The 23,720-nt window shown below is 32.2% G+C and overlaps 3 protein-coding genes across 3 annotated transcripts; 1 reads left to right on the forward strand and 2 right to left on the reverse strand.

Moving 5' to 3' along the window:
* Nucleotides 1–1,204: 1,204 nt before the first annotated feature.
* Nucleotides 1,205–11,453, reverse strand: LOC106710544 (zinc transporter 1). The gene is made up of 7 exons (XM_045678048.1): nt 11,432–11,453; nt 10,589–10,764; nt 9,705–9,817; nt 5,669–5,792; nt 4,188–4,283; nt 2,335–2,480; nt 1,205–1,539 (listed from the first exon to the last, which is right to left on the reverse strand). The coding sequence occupies exons 1-7, from the start codon at nt 11,451–11,453 to the stop codon at nt 1,494–1,496; spliced, it is 723 nt and encodes a 240-aa protein (XP_045534004.1). The 3' UTR covers nt 1,205–1,493.
* Nucleotides 11,454–15,633: 4,180 nt separating this feature from the next.
* Nucleotides 15,634–22,313, reverse strand: LOC123721028 (zinc/cadmium resistance protein-like). Its single transcript, XM_045678049.1, has 5 exons — nt 21,834–22,313; nt 21,079–21,260; nt 19,378–19,600; nt 17,199–17,450; nt 15,634–15,647 (listed from the first exon to the last, which is right to left on the reverse strand). Exons 2-5 carry the CDS (start codon nt 21,253–21,255, stop codon nt 15,634–15,636), a joined length of 666 nt encoding a protein of 221 aa, XP_045534005.1. The 5' UTR covers nt 21,256–21,260; nt 21,834–22,313.
* Nucleotides 22,314–22,635: 322 nt separating this feature from the next.
* LOC106710598 (mitochondrial inner membrane protease subunit 1) lies at nt 22,636–23,532 on the forward strand. Its single transcript, XM_014502690.2, has 2 exons — nt 22,636–22,837; nt 23,122–23,532. The coding sequence occupies exons 1-2, from the start codon at nt 22,730–22,732 to the stop codon at nt 23,476–23,478; spliced, it is 465 nt and encodes a 154-aa protein (XP_014358176.2). The 5' UTR covers nt 22,636–22,729; the 3' UTR covers nt 23,479–23,532.
* Nucleotides 23,533–23,720: the final 188 nt, after the last annotated feature.

Raw genomic sequence — 23,720 nt, forward strand, 5'->3', positions numbered from 1 at the left:
TATGTTTTTTTTTCTTTTGCAATATTTAATTGATTTAGCGTATATTGTAAAACATCAGCAATATTCTACTAAACATTCAGCTGGAATTTAAAATCTAAAATAAATATATAAAATATTGGAAGTGTGTATGTTTGTATAATTTTTTTTCAATCATTTCGTATTTCCACACGGTGGGTTTAATTATGCATACGATGAACAAAATCTTAAAAATAAAATTCTAAAATCTACTACAAATGCTAATATTTTCTAATCTGTATTGTTTAACTCCGGAAAGTTTTTTGATTTTTTGACAAAAGGAAACAAAAAAAAATTTTTCAAAAAAAAATTTTTTTTTTTCACCTATAGTTTCATTAATTTGAGCTTTAGAAAATACGAAAAATATTTAATATTAATTATAAAGATACGAAAGTTCATATAAAAAAAGATTCGTGTGGATTTAATTTAACAAAAGTGTGGAATAAAACGCATCAGAAGTAAATGATTGTACTTTTCTGTCTACCGATCTACATTTTATAGTGAAAAAATAAAGTTAAGAAAATTGGGTTATTTTTTAAATGGAAATCGACTTATTTAAATAAAAAAGATTTAATTTATTTGCATATAATCCTAATTATGTGCCTCATAAACCTTCAAAAGTTTGTAACAATGTTATAAAAAAATTTTTGCTATTAAACAATATGTCTAACAATAAAATTGTTAACAAATTATGTTTTGGTATTTATGTTATTTTCACCTAAATGTAAAAAAAAAAACTTGCTTGTTAGGACAAAAAAAAATCCGTTATTTCTATTAAGGTTTAATAATTCGTGCGATATCCAAAAGCTAAACTGAATGACAATTTTTTTTATTTTTTCTGTCCTTTAATCAATATTAATACTTATTTTATATTTTTTATAATACTTTTCGAACACATTTCTCAGATTATTTATTACCCTATATTTTATTTGAAAGTTTTATTATCGAGTCCTTTTAAGTTTTATTTTATAATAAACTTTGGACGTTTTTTTTTAGATTATTGTTTGGTAAGCAATTATTTTAGGTGTTTTATCGCTAGCGATTAAAATTTCCTATGTTGAGAAATTAAAATAAAAAAAAGAAGTCACACTAAATATCAAAATGGATAAGACAAACTTTTTTTAAACATGTATTGTTCAAATTATTTGGTATTAATATAGTTTGAATTCCCAAAATCTAGAATATAATCCAGGTTTGTTTCAGTGATTTGTCAATCATATTTGTGTAATTTAACAGTCACATGGACGGCAACACAACAAATGTATTTCATGTCAAAAAGTGATACCAAAATGAAATGCGTCTTATCACTAAATTATTTTTCGATATACATTTTAATTTAATCAACATTTTATTAGCACACTTGAATTATTTTGCGTATATTTTCATACAAAATATGTAAGATTGTTGATTATTTATATGATAGATAATGTACGATGTGAGATGAGTTATCCTGTGACTGAGATGTGCACAAGCGCATGTCAGACGGACAACCTGCCGTCCGCCATCGGAGTCGGCAATAGAGACCTGTAAAATAAAAAAAAAACATATAAAAAGATATAAATAAAAAGCTATAAATTAACCATCAAGTTAAAAAATAAATCAATTCGTGATTTAACTATGAAAAAACTTTTACTGTACAATTTTATGTAATTAATTTTCTAGATGGTGATTATTAAAATAAACAATTTTTATAAATCTTAGTATACAGTCGAACCTGGATAAGAGAGTCTTTGCCCGGTCCCGATGGAGGAGCTCTATTAGCGAGAAATTATCGCGGTCCGTCGGACTCTTGCTTATCCTGGTTCGACAAGGTGGCAAACGAGTAAGTAGCCACATGTATTCGCCGAAATAGCGAAGCGACCGCTGCTCATAGACATTCGCAATTACAGATGCGTTGCCTACCCTCAATCAACAAAGGAGGAGACGCACAAAAAGAGAATGTTTAACCTTCCTATGCATCTGCTCATCTCCCCTTCCTATCCTTTCCTTATAAGAAAAGGGGGTGGGAAGGGAAAGAGGACTAAAATTAGGCCTGTATATTTACCACTATTAAAGAAAAATCTAATTCAAGACCTTTATATAATACTATCAATCGCGTGTGACATCTTCAGCGCAGAATTTAAAAAAGTAGCCTTAAAAATGCCAGCGGCGTCCATAACTGAACATAGACATAAACACAGACAAAAAAAATCTATTTCGTTATCAACATAAATGTATCAAGTGTACATTTTTTTAATATTACATACAGACACTCCAATTTCATAAATATAGACTATGTTTGACATATTGGTCCTTCAAGCCGGATAGAAGTGCACTTACCCGCACTCGAGGGCGTCCAGATTGGTGGCAGTGGTGGCGACCTGAACCCCACCCCCCACATTGGAGTTGACAGACTCCGTCCTGGAGCCCATGTTCCTCTGACGACACATGTACGGTGTCACAGCCGGAGAAGGTGTGCTGCGCTCCTGGAATTATAACATCTTTCAATATATGATACTTTGAATCAGGGATGGCGAACCTTTATGTATTAATGAGACATTTAATGGCGGCCATAAACGTACCATTAAAATATTTTGACTTTGGGATTATTGGGAACTTCGGCGTTTGCTCCTCATATAATAATTACTTAACACAAATTTTCGTGTGTTTTGTGCCCAAATTGTGTTGTGTGCCATTGGTTCACCATTCCTGCCTTAGGTATATAAAAATAACTACATACTTAGTAGTTTTTCAATATACTGTCAACTAACATATATAGGAATTAATTACTTCTAGTTCAAAATTAGCAAATTACATAGTAAACTATTTGTATTTTTTATTTTACATATATATGAAATATGCTATGTCTAGGATTTTAAGTTTTTACTTACGTCTTTACAGATATAATTAATGAAATAACTTTAAATATAACTAATGCAGTTAACGTGTAAGTTTATCTACTTTAGGTTTAACTACAAAAACTAAGGAATAATACAATACAGTTTAGGTAAAATTACTGTTAAATACGAGAAATGAATAGTTTTAGTAACCTTTATCTCATTGCGAAGTGAATATTCTTCAATATGTGTTTTCAGATATAAAAATCAGTGTCAATTTGTTAAAAAAATAACTATTAAATATTGAGGAGTTTTTTTTACATAAAATTCTGTTTCATTTTTATATTTCATGTCTGTCAAAATATCATTTAATATCTGTTTATTGTATGTTATTAAATACGATAAGCAACTTAACAAGAGAAAAACTGATTTATCGTGGATTTCTGAGACCGAAATCCCTTTTTAAAATATATAATGTATCTCTGTTTAGTGAAAGATAAAAACAAAGATGATATGTAAAATTCTAATCTTTTAGAACTCTAGTTAAAAAGTTTTTTTTGTTCAATGAAATTAAAAGCAATAAAAACGATAAATAAAAATAAATTAAACATGAGCTTTCTCCAAAGTATTTTATTTTACTAAGGGAAAATTTTCTTGCCATATTCATTGTATAAAAATGATAAATAAAAAGCCAAAAAAAATATCACAGCGTACGTATAATGATCGGACATTAATACAAAACAAATAAAATTACCTATCTAAATAACATCTAAATATGTAAAACATATATTCCTAACATTTGGCACTGATAAAACATAAAATCTATTTAAAAAAATAAAACAAATTAAATATACACATATATAAAACACTGATTTTTCTACATTCTTGATATGAACTTGAAGAACTCCGACAGGTCAAAGTTAATCGCTCTCGTCCTTGAAAAATATTACCGTACGGTTATCGTTTCTAAACTGAAAAACTGCAATCCAAATAGAAAAATACATCTCCTAAGAATCTAATCAAATATAAATTATTCTCTCCTTCTTCCAAACTAAAATTAAAATGACTACGCCGCATTCAAATCAACAGAAAACAAATTGAAAAAAAAACACGACACTGTTTTATTTGAAGTTTCTTTTAAATTAAACAATAAAAGCATGTCTTCTTATAATCAAGTTAAAACAAATAATTTTCAAAGTCTGACTGCAATTTTAAACTTCTGGGTTACTTAATTTATAGTTAACTGGCACTAAGCGTCCATAAAGATTATAAAAACACCTTGAATAAAGCTGTAAAAGATTCATCTGATATTATGGTATACGAGATAGAAATGTTGGGATAGAAATTGCATGTTACCTGTTGATTTGGTCCGCAGCAGGTGGCATTGTGACAGAGATCGTTGGGGGGACAGTGTAACGCACACGGGTCATCTGCAGACACCCCGCTCACCATCTGACGTACAAATATAACAAACATCTTTAATACCCTTAACATTAACTTCATAACTAGCTGTCACCCGCGACTTCGTATGCGCAGAATTTAAAAAGTAGCCTTTAATATGAAGTCCCTTCAAAATAGGTCTAGACCAGTGATTGTCAAACTTATTTCTTTCGCCCCCTTTGAAAATCAATTACATTTCAGAGCGCCCCTAATTTTTATTCAGCCCTAAAACTTAAAAACCACAATTTCATTACTTTAACTAATTTCAATGCCCCCCATTTTTTGGGCCTCTTATCGCCCCCTCCTAGGTTTGAAACGCCTCCGAGGGGGCGTTATCGCCCACTTTGGGAAACACTAAAAAAAAAAAAAGATGAACTCTCCGGGTCAGTTAGTGAAAGTGTTATTTACTAAAAAAAACTTTTATTAAAATAAACTTACGAGCAGTAAGGTTTATATTTATAGAGTAGAAATTTTATTTGGGATTCACTTATATTGGTTAAATCATTGCGGACAAAGATATTCTATACAAAATGCATAACTTCAATGCCAACAAACGCAGAATAAAGTTTATAAGTAACATATTTTTCTCATATTAAAAGCCAATTGAAAAATTAAATGCATCAAATATAATCTAACTAATGTACTCGTCATTCAAATCAATGTATCGCATTTCAATGGCTCTGTCCGATGATCGAGAAGTACATTATAATATCAAAAGCATTCAAATTAAACTACGGATTATATTTGAATGGACTTCCTCTATACTGTAAACGGACTGTTAAATCGCTTTGCACAAAAGCTTTGAGTACAAATCTGTATTAAAAGTTAACTTTTACGATGCTAACTGACAAACCAATCGTAAAGAAAAAGATAAATACTGTGTTATCACTCTAAAATGAAAATATTAAGTGAAATATGAATTTATTATTATATAACTAAGTATCGCCCGCGACACCGTCCGCGGGGCTTTAAAAAAACGTAATAAGTAACCTATGTATTCTTCCAAATTATGCTCTACATCTGTGATAAATTTCATCATGATCCGGTCAACCGTTCCGGAGATACATTCAAACAAACATCCACTCATCCATCTAAACATTCGCATTTATAATATAAGTAAGATAGTAAGATTAGCTACGTTTATGTTTACAATTCAGCATTCCATATTATAGACCTTAAGAACTTTTTCAAACAACAAAAAAGGCTAGAAAATTTATGAACCGATTTTGAAGTTTTTTTTCTAAATTTAATTGAAATCGGAACTCAGTTTTCTTACATACACTTCAATACCGAGTTAAATTTACACTCAGGCATTTCTTAGTGAGCTTCAACTCTGAGTTCGACATTTATATTAACATATTACGTAAACACTCATTAAAATCGTTAAAGTAAAGTACCTCAGTGCCATCCAGCGGTAGCTCAATGAACTCTGGCTGAATGGTGGTCGAGTGAATGCCCTCGTTGTGGAAGAACTCCTTCACCTTCTCAGCAATCTTCATATACTCCGATAGATTTCTACATCTGGAAAGTAAAACAATACTTTTTTTAATATAAAAATATTAATTATACAAACACATATTGTTGTATGTTCTTTTCCAAAGAGAATGAAACAGACAACTAACAGAGATATATATATATATATATATTAAATTAATACAACGTAATTTATTAATCAAATTACTACTACTGAAATTCGAGAATATTTTACATAATATAAGGTTTGATTTATAATTTTATTTTAAGTCTTACAATCCCGGTACCAATCAAGGAAATTCTTTGTTTAACAAATGATCAATAGCTCCTTTGTGTATATGAAGGTAGAACTTAAATATATCAGTTAACAAAGGCCGTTGTGATTCACTGTTTATATTAGGTCCTTACATATGAAATTGGCGTTTTTCGTACTAGCCACTTTAATCACGAATTTCTCCTCTTTGGTAAGGAATTCCAAATTCAAATTTGTACAGCTATAGACTCATGTATTTGTGGTTCGATGACCGTCATTCATTTGTTTTTTTTTCTTCTGTTTTTTCTGTTTGCGTCACTCATTTTACAAAATGGAAAACTTAAAATATCGCATTATTTACGAGTACGAGTTCCGCCGTGGCACTAGTGCTGCGGAAACGACTCGAAGGGTGAATGATGTGTATGGCGGTCGTGTTGCAAAAGAAAACACAGTTCGTTTTTGGTTCCAACGTTTTCGTTCTGGAAATTTCGATCTGCAGAACAAGCCCCGTGGACGGCCTGAGACTCAAGTTGATAATGAAGAGTTGAAGGCTATTGTGGAAGCGGATCCATCGCAAACCACGTCCGAGTTAGCTGCAGGCTGCGATGTTAGTGATAAAACTGTTTTAATTCACTTGAAGCAAATTGGGAAGATTAAAAAGCTTGAAAGGTGGGTACCTCACGAATTGACTGAAGCAAACCGGCAAACGCGCGTCGACTGTTGCGTTACATTACTAAACCGGCACAATAATGAAGGTATTTTAAACCGAATCATTACCTGTGATGAAAAATGGGTTCTTTACGATAATCTAAAGCGCTCAGCGCAATGGTTGGATCCTGGCCAGCCAGCCAAATCCTGCCCCAAGCGAAAATTAACCCCAAAAAAGTTACTTGTAAGCGTTTGGTGGACTAGTGCCGGTATTGTTCATTACAGTTTCCTCAAATCTGGCCAGACTATTACGGCTGATGTCTATTGTCAGCAATTGCAAACCATGATGGAAAAGCTAGCGGCTAAACAACCTAGGCTGGTCAATCGCTCCACGCCACTGCTGCTTCACGACAACGCTAGACCACACACTGCGCAACAGACGGCTACTAAATTAGAAGAGCTTCAATTGGAAAGTCTAAGACATCCTCCGTACTCCCCGGACCTTGCTCCAACAGTTTACCATTTTTTTCGAAATTTGGATAACTTCTTGCAAGGGAAAAAATTCAACTCCGATGGGGCAGTCCAAATCGCCTTCAAAGATTTTATTGATTCCCGTCCGACTGGTTTTTTTAGTAAAGGGATCAATGAAGTACCTATGAGATGGCAAAAGTGCATAGAAAATAATGGTTCATACTTTGATTAATTAAATATATTATATTAAAAAATATTCGACTTTTTGTTCCTCCCATACAAAACGCCAATTTCATATGTAAGGACCTAATATTAACAATCTTCACGTCTCGCTTTCGATGTTATGTTTGCCGAAAGCGACTTTTGTATCTAAATTATAAATATACTAATACAAGCGTTCGTCTTAAAAATATTATAGTCATACTCAACTTTACGATATATAACAGATGTCAATCTTAATCTCAGATTGTTAAACAAAAATATGAGAAAAATTTGGTGAAATATTCAACAATGGTGGTATTAAAATCAGCCGAAATCCACCTGATTAGATATATAAATATGGAAGAGGCGGGAAAGGTGTACCAACATTTTACCAAATGGATTCTCATCTGGGATACTGACGTTAGTTGTGTGGTTGTTGATAGTAACAATTATAATTGAAGTATATACGCATAAAAGTCATTGTTATATCTTAAATTAACACGTACACTGCCACCGACTTGAGCGACTGCAAATTAGTACGTAAAAATCGGAGTACCGTTGAACGTGTTACATTAATCATTGGTGGATTTCGAAACAGAATCGTGAAAAAGACTGCAAATTGGCTAAGACTGGCCCGTGTTCTAAATAAACAAAAAAGACACAGTAAAAATAGTTCGGCACGTTAATATTGAAGCTGCGTGCACAAACACATCGTTTGATAGTGTTATTTGCAAATAATTTGCGAACAGCATACGTACGCGATGTTTATTTTTCTCCAGTAAACGGCTTTTATGGTTTACAAATGTTAGTTTTATGGCTAGATAAATTATTTTTTTTTTTTAATTCAATACCTAGCACAGGACATTGACTCTAAGATTATGAACAATTGCAATGTAGATAATATTAGTTCTATGAACAAACTTACACGTAGTAATAACAATTGATGTGGCACCTATCAAAGAATCTCCATTAAAAGCGTATTCAGTTACATACCGATTTTAATCAATTTTAATTAAAACCTCTTAATAATTTACAAATATCGGCTTGCAACGCAAACAAATGTAATTTTGCGTCTACATGATTCGTTTATGATTGTTTATATTTTTTTGTTTTTAAGTTTTACCCACTTTATTAACAACATCCGAAATTAAAATCGTGTTACAAAAACGGCAATTTATCACTCATTCAAAATTAAAACAAGAAATAAAAGCGCGGCAGCGGCGGCCATCCCAGACACTATCGTGGATTCCAGGACAAAGGCCCCGTTGGCATTCTGCCAAAGGAATTAATTCTCGCATGATATTTCAAAATAAATACTTTGTTAATCGAAACGTCAGATTTTTAATGGAATTCGTGACGTAATATTTACAACAAAAAAAAAACTCATATTCAGCATAAAATAAATAATAATAGCAACGATGTACATAATAAAAGTATGGATTTTCAAGGATTGAAATGGCATTATTACACCCACTGCAAACATTTTTCTAAATTGTTTTTAAAAACTAGTCATTTAGAGATGTGTTACAGGCATGGTATCATAATTATATATTAAACTGATACATATTTTAGTGCAATTATCAAGTTAGCAAAGAAATCAAACGTCGTTCGCTTGCCTCTCGATAGATAAGTTAATTCCCACACCAACATGCGCTATCAGGTCACATTAAAAGGCTTTCGTTATCAATACGACGCCGGGAGATATGAGCCTGTGACGTAGCAGTACAAACAGCCGCGAAACGTACTACCAATTCTTTTTACCGGGTCGAACCTCAATACTCAAGAAAAGGGCCGTTTAATTATTACTACTAATATCTCTCGAAATAACAATTCTATATGATTTTTGTATTTTGAATATTTCGTACTTTCGAAAGTCAACACAAAATTTTTAAAAATCGTAACTTGATTTCAAGAAGAATAAAAACGATGTAATCCAATTATTATCTAGTCTAGTTATAAATGTTCGAAAATAGATTATCAAAAAGCACGTTTATGCTATCGATCGGAATAATGTCTGATTCGAACTCCGGACCAATGAGTGCTACGACACGTACACTAACGTCTAAACCTAAGGAACTTCGATAACAATATCAATATAAATTTAAACGTAAAAGATTGTTGCATGGCAACAAATATAGCGATTTCAATATCCGTTCTACCGAATGTAAATCAACTGACAAGTAAATATTTCACGTTTTTATAGCAAGCGAAAAATTTCGGTAACCTTTTTAGCATGTTTCTAAATCTGAGGTCATGATTGTCACTTTGAAAAATTCAAATAAGATAACTAAATAAAAAATAACAAACTTAAAAAAAGTAAAATAAAAGATGTTATACAAAAAAATTGTTAAATTTCGTTTTCATCATGGTAAAAAAATTGAACATACCTTATATGAGCACTGGCAATAATCCTATCTCCAGCTAGTTGCCATACATGGAACTCGTGTACCGCCAAAACACCATCCACTTTCTCCAACAAACGCCGCTGTATCGCATCCACCTGCGCAAACATTCGCAAACGTTTGACGAACATGCGGCAAACATTTGATAACTGACGAACAGTTCTCTACATTGTGTAACACGTGCGATTCATCAGACATGCGTATCGCTAGACAAACATTCTAACTTACTGTTTGTTATTACATACCTACCAGTAAACTAACATTTCAAGACAATATTTGAATGACATCATGAAGTTAAAACAATAAGACACATATTTTTAATCCATAAAGATACAAATAATACGAGTATTTCACCTTTTTACAGAAATCGGTAGGTCTTGGATGTGGAGTCTATGGTTTACCTTTAGAAATCACAATACAGCTTTTTACTCTATTTAGATTTATACATGTGGTAATTACCACAAACATTTTGTTTGGCATCCCTCGACCCCAGCAACCCACGTTACCTAGTATCCGATTGCTAACCACACGAAACAGTTGCATATTTCTCAATATAACTCTGTTTACTTGTAATCTAATCAGATTGACATTGTCACCTTTATTTGCACTTTTATTATATCAGGGTATTATATATATTTTTTTTAAATAGACACAATAAATCGTATCTAAAAACAACAAAAACTTCATTTAACATGTCATCCTTCGAGCCGGATTTTTTGTTAATTTTTTTTTTTATAAAAACATTCAAATTTTAACAAATATTAGTATACTAGCAGAATGAAGAAAGAGCATATTTTACTCGTCCATAATTAAGATTTTTGGTTTAATTTGTACGAAAATTCTGTTTCCTATTTATTTTGCTGACTCACCTGTATATGTGTGGGTACAGTTTGAAGCAGGATGAGCGCAGATTCCCTGAGAAGCGGCCACACGGAGGCGAGGATTAAGATGACTAGAACTATACTGAGCGCGGGGTCGATGTAGTACTTGTAGGGCCACTCCGTCAGCCACACGACTAGCGCAGAGCCCACCACAATGATGGAGCCTAGAACATAGGAATATTAACTTTATAGCCCGACAAAATCATCTAATAACAGGGAAGAACACGCATCCAATGATAATGCAATTTTTAAAATCGATCAAGTCGAAGTTATAAATACGCAGACTACATAATATGTTATGTACATTTATGGGTCACCGTGAAATTCTGGCGCATTATTATTTATATCTTTTTTACACAAATCATGTTATGTTGGTATTGACTTGAAACAAACGTTTATTATTACATAATAATGTACATTTATTTATTAACTAGCTTTTACCCGCGACTCCGTCCGCGCGGAATAAAAAATAGAAAACGGGGTAAAAATTATCCTATGTCCGTTTCCTGGTTCTAAGCTACCTGCCCACCAATTTTCAGTCAAATCGATTCAGCCGTTCTTGAGTTATAAATAGTGTAACTAACACGACTTTCTTTTATATATATAGATATGTGAATATTACTCTGTGTAATTTATTCTGTTTTGTATAATCTAATTAAAGTTGTACTATGAATTTGAACTTTCTTTACAGACTGATCGTGGTCATCAAGTAAGTGCCGTGACCCGTTTGACTAGACGCTTCCACTCTTCCCGGACTACTGCTTTTCTATCCACCTTATGGAGGATCTACCTCGTGCCCTGGTGCCTTCCACTTTTCCCTGCACTACTAACCGTTCAATGGATACATCATCATTGCGACAATAAATTATATTCGATGGTAATTCAATAGTTTGTGAATTGCAACATCGAGTTTAATTCCATAATAAATCCGATGCGCCCTTGTCAAGACGAAATTGATAACTTACAAAAATATTTGCTTTACGCTGTCATAACAGATATTAATCCACGATAAGGATTTCGTTCGCTAATGCCTTTACTATTTTTAATAGTCATGGTTTCATTATGAAATTGATCGAAATTATTTGTGTAGCTAATGTTTAGGGATCGGTAAAGAATACAATCTTACTAATATTATAAATGCAAATGTTTATATGATGGATGGATGGATGTTTGTTTGAACGCATCTCCGGAACGGCTCAACGGATCTTAATGAAATTTGACACAGATGTAGAACATAGTCTTGAAGAACACAGGCTTTTTTTTTAAATTCGAGTCGCGGGCGAAAGCTAGTTGCTATTTCATATTACTACAGATAATTTTGTATAGAGAGTATAGAGATATTGAAATAGAATACATAAAAAGAATAAAGCTTGAGGTTCATTAGCCGGGACTTATATAAAATGGAATAAATAAAATAAGAAGTGATCAATTTAGTAAAGTAAAAATTAGATTTCAGTCAACATTTCGTGCTGTTTTACTTCTAAAATAAATCATAAAAAAATGTGAATTAGCCTCTTCTTAGTCGTATCTTCACCATAGTGACGTGCTTTAAATATTGCTATCATCATCAACATTATGTTATAAATAGTTGCGGAATCCAATAAATTGGCATCGCGACTACCACATAGGTGATATGATAAGATTCGTCGTGCTAACTGGCACAAGGTTCATAGTCGCAGTACACGTTGTTTGTTCCGAAATAGTATCGCCACTACAATACCACCAAGGACCCGAACAAATGTACGTAAATAGATTTTCAGTACGATTCGAAACGTTATTTCTTTTCAACACGTTGCATACTTTATTAACAAATAATAGAAAACTCATTAGCACAAAACATTTTATCACAAAGCATTGCGATAAATTTATTTCCGAGTATACAGCACAATAATTTTGCAATATTTATAGATTGGTTAAATTGCAGAGTGCTCGGTTAATTTTTTTGCCGTGTCATGTTTTGATAAAAATATCACCAAGGCCCAGTTAAAAGGTTAGTCTGTGCAAAATTGTGTCAATATCCAAGTTACCCTGACACACCTTTACTTCCTCATATTTAGGTTACAAAACTTTATTTCTGATTAGAATACTAATATTATGTACAATATTAGGAATTAATACACAAACTAGAATGAACCATGTTATACCTGTTAAAGAAAAAAAAATACAAACTAATCTAGTACTTAATTGGTACCTACTAGAGAATCTATATAGAAACTACACGAATCTATATTATATTTTTCCGGCCTAGTACTATTATTGTGTGTTATAAAAACAAATAAAAATACTATACATTTCAAGTTATAATGTGCGAATATTAATTTGGAAAAAATCGTCAAAAAATTACAGATATTCACAAAAAATATACGTGAATAATTTTTTCGCTTCGAGATTTAAAATATATTTGTATCACACATAGAAAAATACCTTTAATTTTCGATTTTGACGTAATAATATCGTTCAAGTTAAATGCTCTATCTTATTTGAAACTAGCTTTTACCCGCGACTCCGTCCGCGTGGAATAAAAAATAGAAAACGGAGTAAAAATTATCCTATGTCCGTTTCCTGGTCCTAAGCTACCTGACCACCAATTTTCAGTTAAATCGATTCAGCCGTTCTTGAGTTATAAATAGTGTAACTAACACGACTTTCTTTTATATATATAGATGTCGATTAAAGGTAGGCAAGGCATCTGAAATTGCGGATGTCTATAGGTCGAATTCAGGTGGTCCCTCGCTCGTTTGCCACCTTATGATATAAAAAAAATAGCCGACTTCAAAAAAAAACAATCTCAAACAAAATGCACTGAAAAGTAACCTAAAAAAACCAATTTCAAACAAAATACACTCAAAAGTAACATAAAAAAACAATTTCAAACAAAATGCACTCAAAAGTAACCTAAAAAAAACCAATTCAAACAAAATGCATTCAAAAGTAACATAAAAAAACAATTTCAAACAAAATTCACTAAAAAGAAACAAAATAATGTCATGAAAACTCTCTAAACTCTAGTAGTTGCTCTCGTTGCGCTCTCTAATAGTAGGGGCTCAGTTTTCCGCAACTCCACGACAAGCGCGTATTTTGCGTGTCTCTAAACTCTAAAGAAAGTTCTCTTCTTTCTTGTAACATGTCTATATTGTATAATTATTGTTATTTCGCAGTCGGTGTCGGCCGAAGTAAATAGATGACATTTTATATTTGAGATGTATTAGACATACTTACGTTTATGTCCCTACTTAGGCCGAAACCGACTCCAAAATAACAATAATTATACAATATAGACATGTTACAAGAAAGAAGAGAACTTTCTTTAGAGTTTAGAGACACGCAAAATACGCGCTTGTCGTGGAGTTGCGGAAAACTGAGCCCCTACTATTAGAGAGCGCAACGAGAGCAACTACTAGAGTTTAGAGAGTTTTCATGACATTATTTTGTTTCTTTTTAGTGAATTTTGTTTGAAATTGTTTTTTTATGTTACTTTTGAATGCATTTTGTTTGAATTGGTTTTTTTTAGGTTACTTTTGAGTGCATTTTGTTTGAAATTGTTTTTTTATGTTACTTTTGAGTGTATTTTGTTTGAAATTGGTTTTTTTAGGTTACTTTTCAGTGCATTTTGTTTGAGATTGTTTTTTTTTGAAGTCGGCTATTTTTTTTTCTTAAAATTTTTGTTTTATTTCACAATTTTTAGTGAATTTGAAGTTCAATTACAAATTTCGTTAATACGTATAAAGACATAAATAAGACAAATAAAGAAAAGGACTTTCCTATTTGATATGTGTGTATTTCAATTCAAAAACTAATTTAGAATGCAGCAGATAACCACTTATCCTTTAAACAATGAAATAATTATCAAAATCGGTATACAAATTGAAAATTACCGAACTAATACATCGTAGCGTGCCTTTAATTTGGTCCAGCCGCGCGCCGCACTAGCATTTTTCGAATGCGCGTAGTTTTTAATTATTTAATATCTCCCAAACTATTGATCAGAATTACATAGTTTAAAGGCTAATGTAATCTGCATTTAATACTCTTGCCATAAAACATATTTATTTGGATAAGGATTCATATCGAATATAATATAATAGTGCCGTAAGCTTACGGCGCTGTTTTTCGTGTCCATTTTAATCGAAGTTTGTTCACAATAACATGGTTTTTGTGAGACATCCATAGATGATAGATATATGCCACCGAAGACTTTTATTTAGCAAATTTAAGGATCTATAATTACTCCAGACATAATTTTTATGTAAGTCATATAGTTTGACCTACGTAAGTCCAGAAAGCAAAATTGTGCTTTTCATGTAGCATTTTTCGTTTCCGCGTAATTTTATTCTTACGATATCTCCTAAACTATTAGACAGAATGATATAGTTTCAATTGCAAATATAATCTACATTAAATTCTCTTGATAATGAACATGTTTATTTACATAAGGGTTAATACTGAACTCGAATAATAGCGTCGGAAATAGGGCATGAATTTAATTGATGTTTCTGAAGAAAAAAATGGTTATTGTGAGAAAACTATAAAAGATAGATATATGCTATCGCTGACTTTTATTTAGCACATTTAAAGAGCTACAATTCGCCATACTTCATTTTTATGTAGGTCCTATAGTTTAGCCTACGTAAGCGCTGAAAGCAAAAATGTCCCTAATCTTCGCAACAAATTTTGAAGCTATATTCAAAATCTACTAGTCTTCTAGTTATTTAAAAAAAAAAACAAAAAAATGGGACCCACCTGCAAGCACTTCCTTTCGATTAAAATATTTTTCATCAAAATCGGACTACCAGGGGCGGAGTATCGCGGTAACACACATAAAAAAAAAAAAAAATACAGACGAATTGATAACCTCCTTCTTTTTGAAGTCGGCTAAAAAAAGGATATAGACGAAAATTATAACATCTTCGTCAAATATGCAATAAATAGCAAGATGTAGAAACATTATTTCGCAGCGACATATAGCAAGAATCGGTGTGTTATTTTCCGCTTTTATCATTACAATAGTCTTTAGATCATTTAACTTTATTCTGTTATCGTATATTCCCTGGCGATATATCAATATTTATTACATACTGTCCGTATATGGCGATTGTTTCAACTATAAACAAATTCAATTTATTTACAGTGCAAAGAAATAGTATTTTATCTTATATATAACATTTCCATGACACAATGTTAGTTACCGTACTCCTCCGAAACGGCCTGACTGATTGTTATGAAATTTTATATTCATATTCAGTAGGTCTGAGAATCGGGTAATATCTATTTTTCATACCGCTATTAAGTTTTTTATTTAACAGCGCGCGGAGTCGCGGTCGACAGCTAGTTTTTATATAAACTTAGATTATACATCATATGTACTGTTACTTAAAATGAGATAACAATATGCTGTGGAACCCTCTTAATATTTAGAGTTTAAGATTTTCTTGTCAATTATTGTATATGCTGATTGTATTATAGAATCAAACACCAACCATTATTTTTTAGGGGTTTACTTTTAATGGTTAGAATATTTACTTTCTATTGTGATCGGTAAAAAAGTATCACAACACTTTAAAAATAGCCTCAAAGATATGTTATTTTGTGTAAGTAAATACCAACCTTCAAAACCAAATTGAAGTAACCGTAAATTGAAATGCCAACACTTTCATTAAAACAATATTTATCTCTGTTTTATAGGATTGCAAGGAATAGTATATTTTGAATCTAATGATTCAGTTATCTATTATAATTTATTTTAATTAACGCGATAAAATATGTGCTATGTCGCAATAATTAAAATATAACATTGACGTAGCAAACGGAAACATACATCTTATATGCAGGAAGTAGGAAATTGTAGAGCACGTTTGCGGAACGAGTTGACAATTTGAAGGATGTTGTCTCATTAAATTTGATATTTTCTATCTGTGTTTTTCCATTGACACACTTCTATCTTATTCATATAATGTGTCACTGCAGTGGTATTTTAAATTTTACTTTAACACCTTTTTCAATCAAAAATATAAGCAGTCATCACCGATTCTCACTTGCACAAAACTTAATAGATCAGTGCCAAAATGTGACGTGTATATTGAACAATTTGGTTTGATATAAGAAAATCTATTGCAAATAAATATATAACACGCTTATTGACAAAGTCAAATCTTGTGTATAAAATTCTCGTGTCGGGGTTCGAACTTGAACTCCTCCGAAATATTGTAAATACGGAAAAGACTTTGATTTGTTTTCATACGATTTCTAGTCTAACAACTTAATTATTCCAAATAGTGTGCATGTAAGTGTGTTTGACGACAGGCAGGCGGCCGGCCGTAATAAATTAAGCCAAAACTTTAAAAACCTTGTGTGCCGACCACACGTGATTTTGAGTGTGCATGTAACCAAAGTTAAGTCTTAAAATATGGTGTAATATTACAAAGCTTTGGTTTAAGTTCTTCATTAGTCGAACTAATCTAAAACAACCACTTAGTTAGTAAACTTTCATATTTAATCTAGACTAAGGCATTCCCTTAGTGCCGTAGATAAAACAAGTTCAAAGCTTGACATATCTTAGAATACAGTGATGTGTCATAAAAGCAATTTGGCCTGCACTTACCCAAGGCATCAGAAAGTACATGAAGGAAAACGCCCTTCATGTTGAGATGTCCGGGGTCGCTGGGGCGGCCGGCGGGCTTGCTGGCCAGCTTGGTGCCCGGCGGCACCATCTCGTCCGTCTCCTCGGCACCGGCGCCGGCCGCCGTGTGCCCCAGTGCCATGTCCGCATTGCTGTTCACTATCTCCGTCAAATGGCGCACGTTGGATGGCGGAGGCACGCCGCCGTGCGTGTGCCCATGACTGCTACCGTGTTCTGCGACAAACAGATATAGTTCATACCGTGATAAAGACTGCAAGAAAGAATTGCATAGTCCTAGTATGAACTATCGAATAACCAAGAAATAGGAAATATGATATGTGGCATTTCGAAAAGAGACCTTTTGAGTGCTCATAGCAACTGTCGTAGGGTTTGGTTTTCGGATTAATTCATTCAAACTTAACCACAAAAGATACGTTTGAAAAAGAGTGGTGTTTGTGAAATTTTAACTTTGTTTACATTTTATTTTTCTATAACCAACCATAATATTGTCGTTGCTTTCGTAACATTCTTTTTTATTTATTTTTTCATTTCTAAATACTTGAGTGAATGAAAATCTGAAAGAATACATCTGCTTCGAGACGGCTAAAGGCGTGTAATGTTTTTTTTATTACGCAGAAGGCTCAAGCAGTGAAGAATGTTTAATTAATCGTATATCAAATTTCGCTAAAGTCCCAAACGGTTACAAAAACCCGTCTACAATTCCCGGTAAATCGCTGGCGGCAGCACACACCAATGAGTATATTTTTATTACCTTTTTCCATAACTAATTAACTTAAACAATACTGAATAATTCACCTTGACTAACAGTTGGTTTCTGAGACCAACATCTCAGTTTAAAACATATTGCTATCTCTATTTAGTCAAAAGATAATGTCAGGGGTGACGACATGTTTTAAACAGAGATTTTGGTCTTAGAAACCCACAGTTAAAGTTTTTCGCTTGTCCATTGTTATTTAATTATACGAAGCGTACAAGGAGCGGCAACGACCTTGCAGACGGGATCAATGGACTCGTAAGTTAAGGTATCGTGGTTTGAATCCAATATGACGTATGAAAATTAATAGCCACATGAAAATGCCACAATTTAACTAACACCATTACAAACAATAGTTGCTAAAGGGTTAATTAACATTTAACACTTTGACTGATACCCATAGTAAATAACTGTGAATCGACTGATTGTACTTTTTATTATTTAATTTGCATCTTTGCATGTTATGATGCTCAAATAAATAAATATTGTTGTTTTATCTGGTACACGGTACATTATCGTCTATAATATCTTACGAACGATATGTATTTCAAAACAATGTTAGTACACGTGCCTGTTTGTTTGTAGCACAATGAGCAGAAACACTTTGTGTGTAATCGATACATTCATCAGAACGAGACGTGATGAATTGTACAAGAAAATATTAGCTTCTAACTTAACTCTTCCATCAATAAGATGTGTTTATATACGTGAAAAAGTGAATAAAGACTTTTTAAGTACAAATAGTTCAGAAAAAGTATTATTAATAATTTTATTCTCCTGGTCGAATAAAACCCCTTAACAAATGCGATATATTAAGAGATATGAACCAAACCCATGAATTAATATTAAAAATTACATTTGCATCAAAACATTATTTTTAAAATAAGAAAGGTTCTTTCTAAGTTGGTTATTATTAAATAATATTTGTTTTTATATTTTGGACATGGTTTATATAAATTTCATTACTCATCAATGTTCTTGAAAAAAGTGGAATTGCAACTGAATTAAAGAAAAAAAACTAGTTGGCCGGCTGATTTTACTTTTATGTAAATTTGAATCGAGCATCATTCGATTTTTATTCCATGTGAATACGAACTACTTATGACGCACGACTTCAAAATCGGTCCAGTCATTTAGACAAGCGAGAACTGAAAAAGCCAGTCATTGTCCGGTACCGACGGAATACCTCCACAAGAATCTCGAGTTAGAGAGAAAATTTGTAAAGTATCGCGGTCCTTTCGATTCTGGCTCATCCAAGTTCGACTGTATTCATATATTTTAACTAAATATGCGAACTCTTCTAAAGTCGCAAATACTCGTAGTCGTAATAAAGAGTAGTCTAGTCGTAGTAGTAAGTAAGTAAGAGTAAGTCGTAGTCTCACTCACCATGGAATAAGAAGAGTCCAACAATATTGAGTATCAAACCCAACACTCCGACTGCTACCAGTAGCTTTGCGTCATGTATAATCTCTATCTTGATAAACCTTTGCATCGCCTCCACTGTGATGCTGAAGCACAGAGCTACCAGGAACACGGCATTCACCAACGCGCCCAACACTTCCGCTCGCGCCCACCCGAATGTGTTCTTTGACCATTTCTTTGGTGACATCTAGGAACAATTTTAGAAAAGTTAATGGATGATATTATACGTTTTGATCCGCATGTCGATATATTTGACACTTACTGAAGTTTACTCATAGCATTATGCTACTGCCGAATCATAATACAGTCGAACCTGGTTAAGCGAGAAACCTTTATAAGCCAGTGATTGTCCAGAGAAACCTCTATAAGCGAGAAAAATATCGCCTTTGGTCTCTACCTTATCCAGTTTCGACTGCAATATCTAATTTATATGAGAATGGGGGGATTACAATACGTTGTTGTGAGTAAAAGTTTTGACAGTTTCATTTTGTGAAAAAAAAAAATATCGGCCGATATTTAAGATACATTTCATTCTATCAGCGTTTTATATGAGCAATTAACTTTTTGTCTATCGTATCATTGAAAGAAATAAAACAGAAAATTTATTGTATACTATGTCATGGATTATTGGCTTCATAGGAAAAATCTTTTAATAGTTGTATAGGAAATATGGTTATGGGGGAATACCAGTGTCAAATGTATGTATATAAAAGTAACGGATGTTTTCATATGATTCATACATTTTATAATGTATTCGGTTCGTAGAATACTTAAGTCATTTCATGACGTCATGCAATATTACGTTGTTCAGGTATGTAGGCGGTCAAAACTGTCACCTCAGAGGACGACTTTTTATTTACGTATATGAAGAGTTACCAATGTAACTACGAGTTACAGTAGTTTGGCAATAATTTGCCACATGTCAGATGCAAAACAAAGATTATTTCTCTAAACAATTCATCATCATCTCCCTGACTTTAACCCACTCTATGTGGGGTTAGTGGTTTAGGTCGTCATCATTTCAGTTGTCACATTCTTAAGAAGGATTGCTTGCGAGAGATGTTACATAATTCATAATCTCACAATCTATCTTTTTATCCACAAAATTCTTCCCTAAACATTTATTACGAAGATCAAAAATTACTTTAAACAACATTAATAGTTAAAACTCACATTTAAAATTACTCATTAACAATTATTAAAGGATTTAAAGCACTTAGTAGGAATTATGTGAACAAAACAATAGATTTTAAATTGGGTCAATTAGTGCTTGAATTAGTTGAACTCTCAAAGATAGTAATTAAAGACATATAAATCTAATAATACAGTAATTAGTTTTGGTTGGTAACTAGCAGTTATAGACGTATTAAGGATTTATGCTTAAAATTTTATAGTAATTTTTAAACTTTGATAAGTGTTGAATGTACAATGGAATAGTCCTGATGGATAACCTTCATAAGCCAGAAACCTACAGTTCCTTGGAATATTGCTTTTCTACATGCACTGTAGAAAGTTTCAATTCCTAAATAAATATGACTGAAGAAGTTTGCAGTCATATTTATATTTTTATACTTTAACCTTAGTTCTTTATTAACCCAATGTATTCACTGCTTAAGGAACCTGGACAAACATATAAACATTGATTTATATATAGAAGATACTTACTTTAATAGACAAGAATGCAATAACAAGTGCGGCAACATCACTCAGCATATGAAAAGAGTCCGCCACTAACGCCATCGAGTTGGTCACATAGCCCACAATCAGCTCCACAAAGAAGAATGTCCCTGTCAGCCATAGCATGGACAGCAACCGGCATTTCTTGCTGCCAAACTTACCCATTGTGTCTGAAATAAAACATATGATTAGGAATATAAACAAACATAGCATAATACTGTTATAAATATATATTTAATTTAAACTATAACTCAAGGTAACTCTTCTTTTTCATTGTTTCTTACTTGGTCTATACTTAAGAAATTATCAATGAAATATCTAGAAATATATATTGCATAGAAACCTGCCTGGTTGTTTTAATTGGTTTTGTTAATTACATATCATGCTGAGAATATGAAAAATTTGGCACATTATAGTCCTAAATGGCTTTTTTTTAACCTATGTAAAGTGTAAAAGTTTTAACACAATAGTTCAAAACTCATAATTTAATTTGATGTGCAGTATCCAGAGTAAAAATGTTTGAATATGTCATCAATTAATATTAAATTAAGGATACATATCATGCAAAAATGATTATTGTATTTACCCAATTTAGAATGAATGAATATGGCTATTTGCCTACATTTAAATCATTAGCCTAGTTATTTTAATTTGTTGTTAAAAGAGCGTGAGAAATAGGTTTTAATTTTAAATTTTACATTTCATTGAATGTATTTACTTATTATAGCAATAAATATACTTACATGAATTTTATAAAACTTCAAAATAATTCCAAACACTGTAAAAGCAATTTATATCCATCAAGAGTTCATGGGTCAGCATGTACACTTGAAATGCACACTCATTTGACAGTAGCACATTGATACCCAATTACAATATTGATTTAACACTTTATCAGGACACGAGTATAAAACACCTGCGATAGGTGGCAACGTAAACATTTAACAACGCTATGCAAATTGAAAACAAATCCTTAGTGCTCTTTTTCACTGAATTCTGTACTAAACAATGCGATAAAAAACCTCACGTGAAAGTAAAGATTATCGACATCCACAAAAAATTTCCGAATTTCTTTTTCACAATACTTTCTACTGATACTTTCTTCTTCGAACTGATCATTAAGTTTTAATGTTTTACAAGGTAAATATTTAAGCGATGATGAATTTTACATACAATTCCATTTAATCAAACTTATTTCGACGTAAAATGCGTCTATAACCTGCACTCAACTGTCAAACAATGATTGAAAGATGAAACATCAATGTAACCAGATTATGCTAAAATAACTGCTATTCACTTGGTAAGGTTCCTACAATTTCTTCGAGGTAATTTCCAGAAACCTTTCAGTATTTGTTTCAACATTTTACTTTTAAAGGTGTGATCTAGAAACCGATTGGCCGAGAACTGCAATTATTTACTTTTAAGGAATTCAACAAGGTTTTTGTTGGTAACAGATACAGTTTAGGCAACATTTTTTTTGACGTTGTCAAATTGTCAACGTCAACTATCAAAGTCAACACAAAATAAGAAAATATAAATAGAATTAAAAAAAAATCCAAGTCCCAATGTTAAAATTTTTATTTACTGTCGTTTCCGCATTTGATAAACGATACGAAATATTCTGCAGGCATAAAAAGCAATGACTATTTTGAAAATATTAGGGAAAACTTGTGGTTTTATTGGTTATGTTATACAATATGCTTGTGTTACTCACTGTACATTTGAATACTTAGGGGATTTTGTTATGGTATGTAAATGTAGTGTTAAAATAGAATAAACTCTATTATTCCTAATCTATAACATAATTTTTGAGAATACATGCTTTAAATAGTAAAGATCATTGTAAATATAGCAATTCTTTAAAAGCGGTGTCTTCATTCCATCTCGTTATTTTTGATATCTTCTTAGCCTTTCAGAGACTACAAAGTTTTATAAACTTGAATGGAGATAATTTTTGTTGTTAAATAATTAAGTAAGTAACTAAAAAACCAAACAATTTTTAACAGCCTTAATCCATTTTAATTTTTTCAGTGTTCCGGTCCATCTATGGAGCCGACTTTAGAATCAAACAACATATTGCTCACAGAGCATGTAACACCTCGTTTGTTTAGGCTACAACGTGGAGACATTGTTATAGCAAAGAACCCAACAAATCCCAAACAGAATATATGTAAAAGAATTGTCGGTTTACCGGGTGATAAAGTAAAGGGATATTTCCCTAGAAGAAGTCATATTGTGCCTCGAGGTCATGTATGGTTAGAGGGGGATAACTCGGGAAATTCATCGGACTCTAGAATATATGGACCAGTTCCACTTGGGTTAATTAGGAGTAGAGTTCTATATAGAGTTTGGCCTTTAGACAAGTTTACTTCATTACAAGAACATTGATTACTTTAAAATATTCAAAGACACTTTTATGTGTGTTAAATTTTTAAATATATAAGAGGAGACATGTTTTGTAAATAAGTGTAGCACAATTATGTATTTAAGATACATAAGCTTTTTTATTTATATAAATTCTACAGAACTATATGTATTCGTAGTTGTTATTAATAAGTAAGACTACTAGTTAATTTTGTTTCTAGATATAGATGTGGTCTATGTGATCTTTTATAGGAAAAAAAATAGAA

This window comes from Papilio machaon, chromosome 5 (genome assembly GCF_912999745.1).
Source record: "Papilio machaon chromosome 5, ilPapMach1.1, whole genome shotgun sequence".
NCBI classification, from domain to species: domain Eukaryota; kingdom Metazoa; phylum Arthropoda; class Insecta; order Lepidoptera; family Papilionidae; genus Papilio; species Papilio machaon.

What these genes read in the sequence shown, in the direction of transcription:
- LOC106710544 (XM_045678048.1), bottom strand. Translation starts at nt 11,453, where the DNA reads ATGATGATGTATCCATTGAACG. An exon ending in CTGTACCCACACATATACAG is followed by an intron (nt 9,818 to 10,588) that starts GTGAGTCAGCAA and finishes ATGTTTGCGCAG; the next exon opens with GTGGATGCGATACAGCGGCG. An exon ending in GCTGCGGACCAAATCAACAG is followed by an intron (nt 2,481 to 4,187) that starts GTAACATGCAAT and finishes TTATAATTCCAG; the next exon opens with GAGCGCAGCACACCTTCTCC.
- LOC123721028 (XM_045678049.1), bottom strand. Translation starts at nt 21,255, where the DNA reads ATGGGTAAGTTTGGCAGCAAGAAATGCCGGTTGCTGTCCATGCTATGG. An exon ending in TTGCATTCTTGTCTATTAAA is followed by an intron (nt 19,601 to 21,078) that starts GTAAGTATCTTC and finishes AATTGTTCCTAG; the next exon opens with ATGTCACCAAAGAAATGGTC. An exon ending in TGGACTCTTCTTATTCCATG is followed by an intron (nt 17,451 to 19,377) that starts GTGAGTGAGACT and finishes TGTTTGTCGCAG; the next exon opens with AACACGGTAGCAGTCATGGG.
- LOC106710598 (XM_014502690.2), top strand. Translation starts at nt 22,730, where the DNA reads ATGACTATTTTGAAAATATTAGGGAAAACTTGTGGTTTTATTGGTTAT. An exon ending in ACTTAGGGGATTTTGTTATG is followed by an intron (nt 22,838 to 23,121) that starts GTATGTAAATGT and finishes TAATTTTTTCAG; the next exon opens with TGTTCCGGTCCATCTATGGA.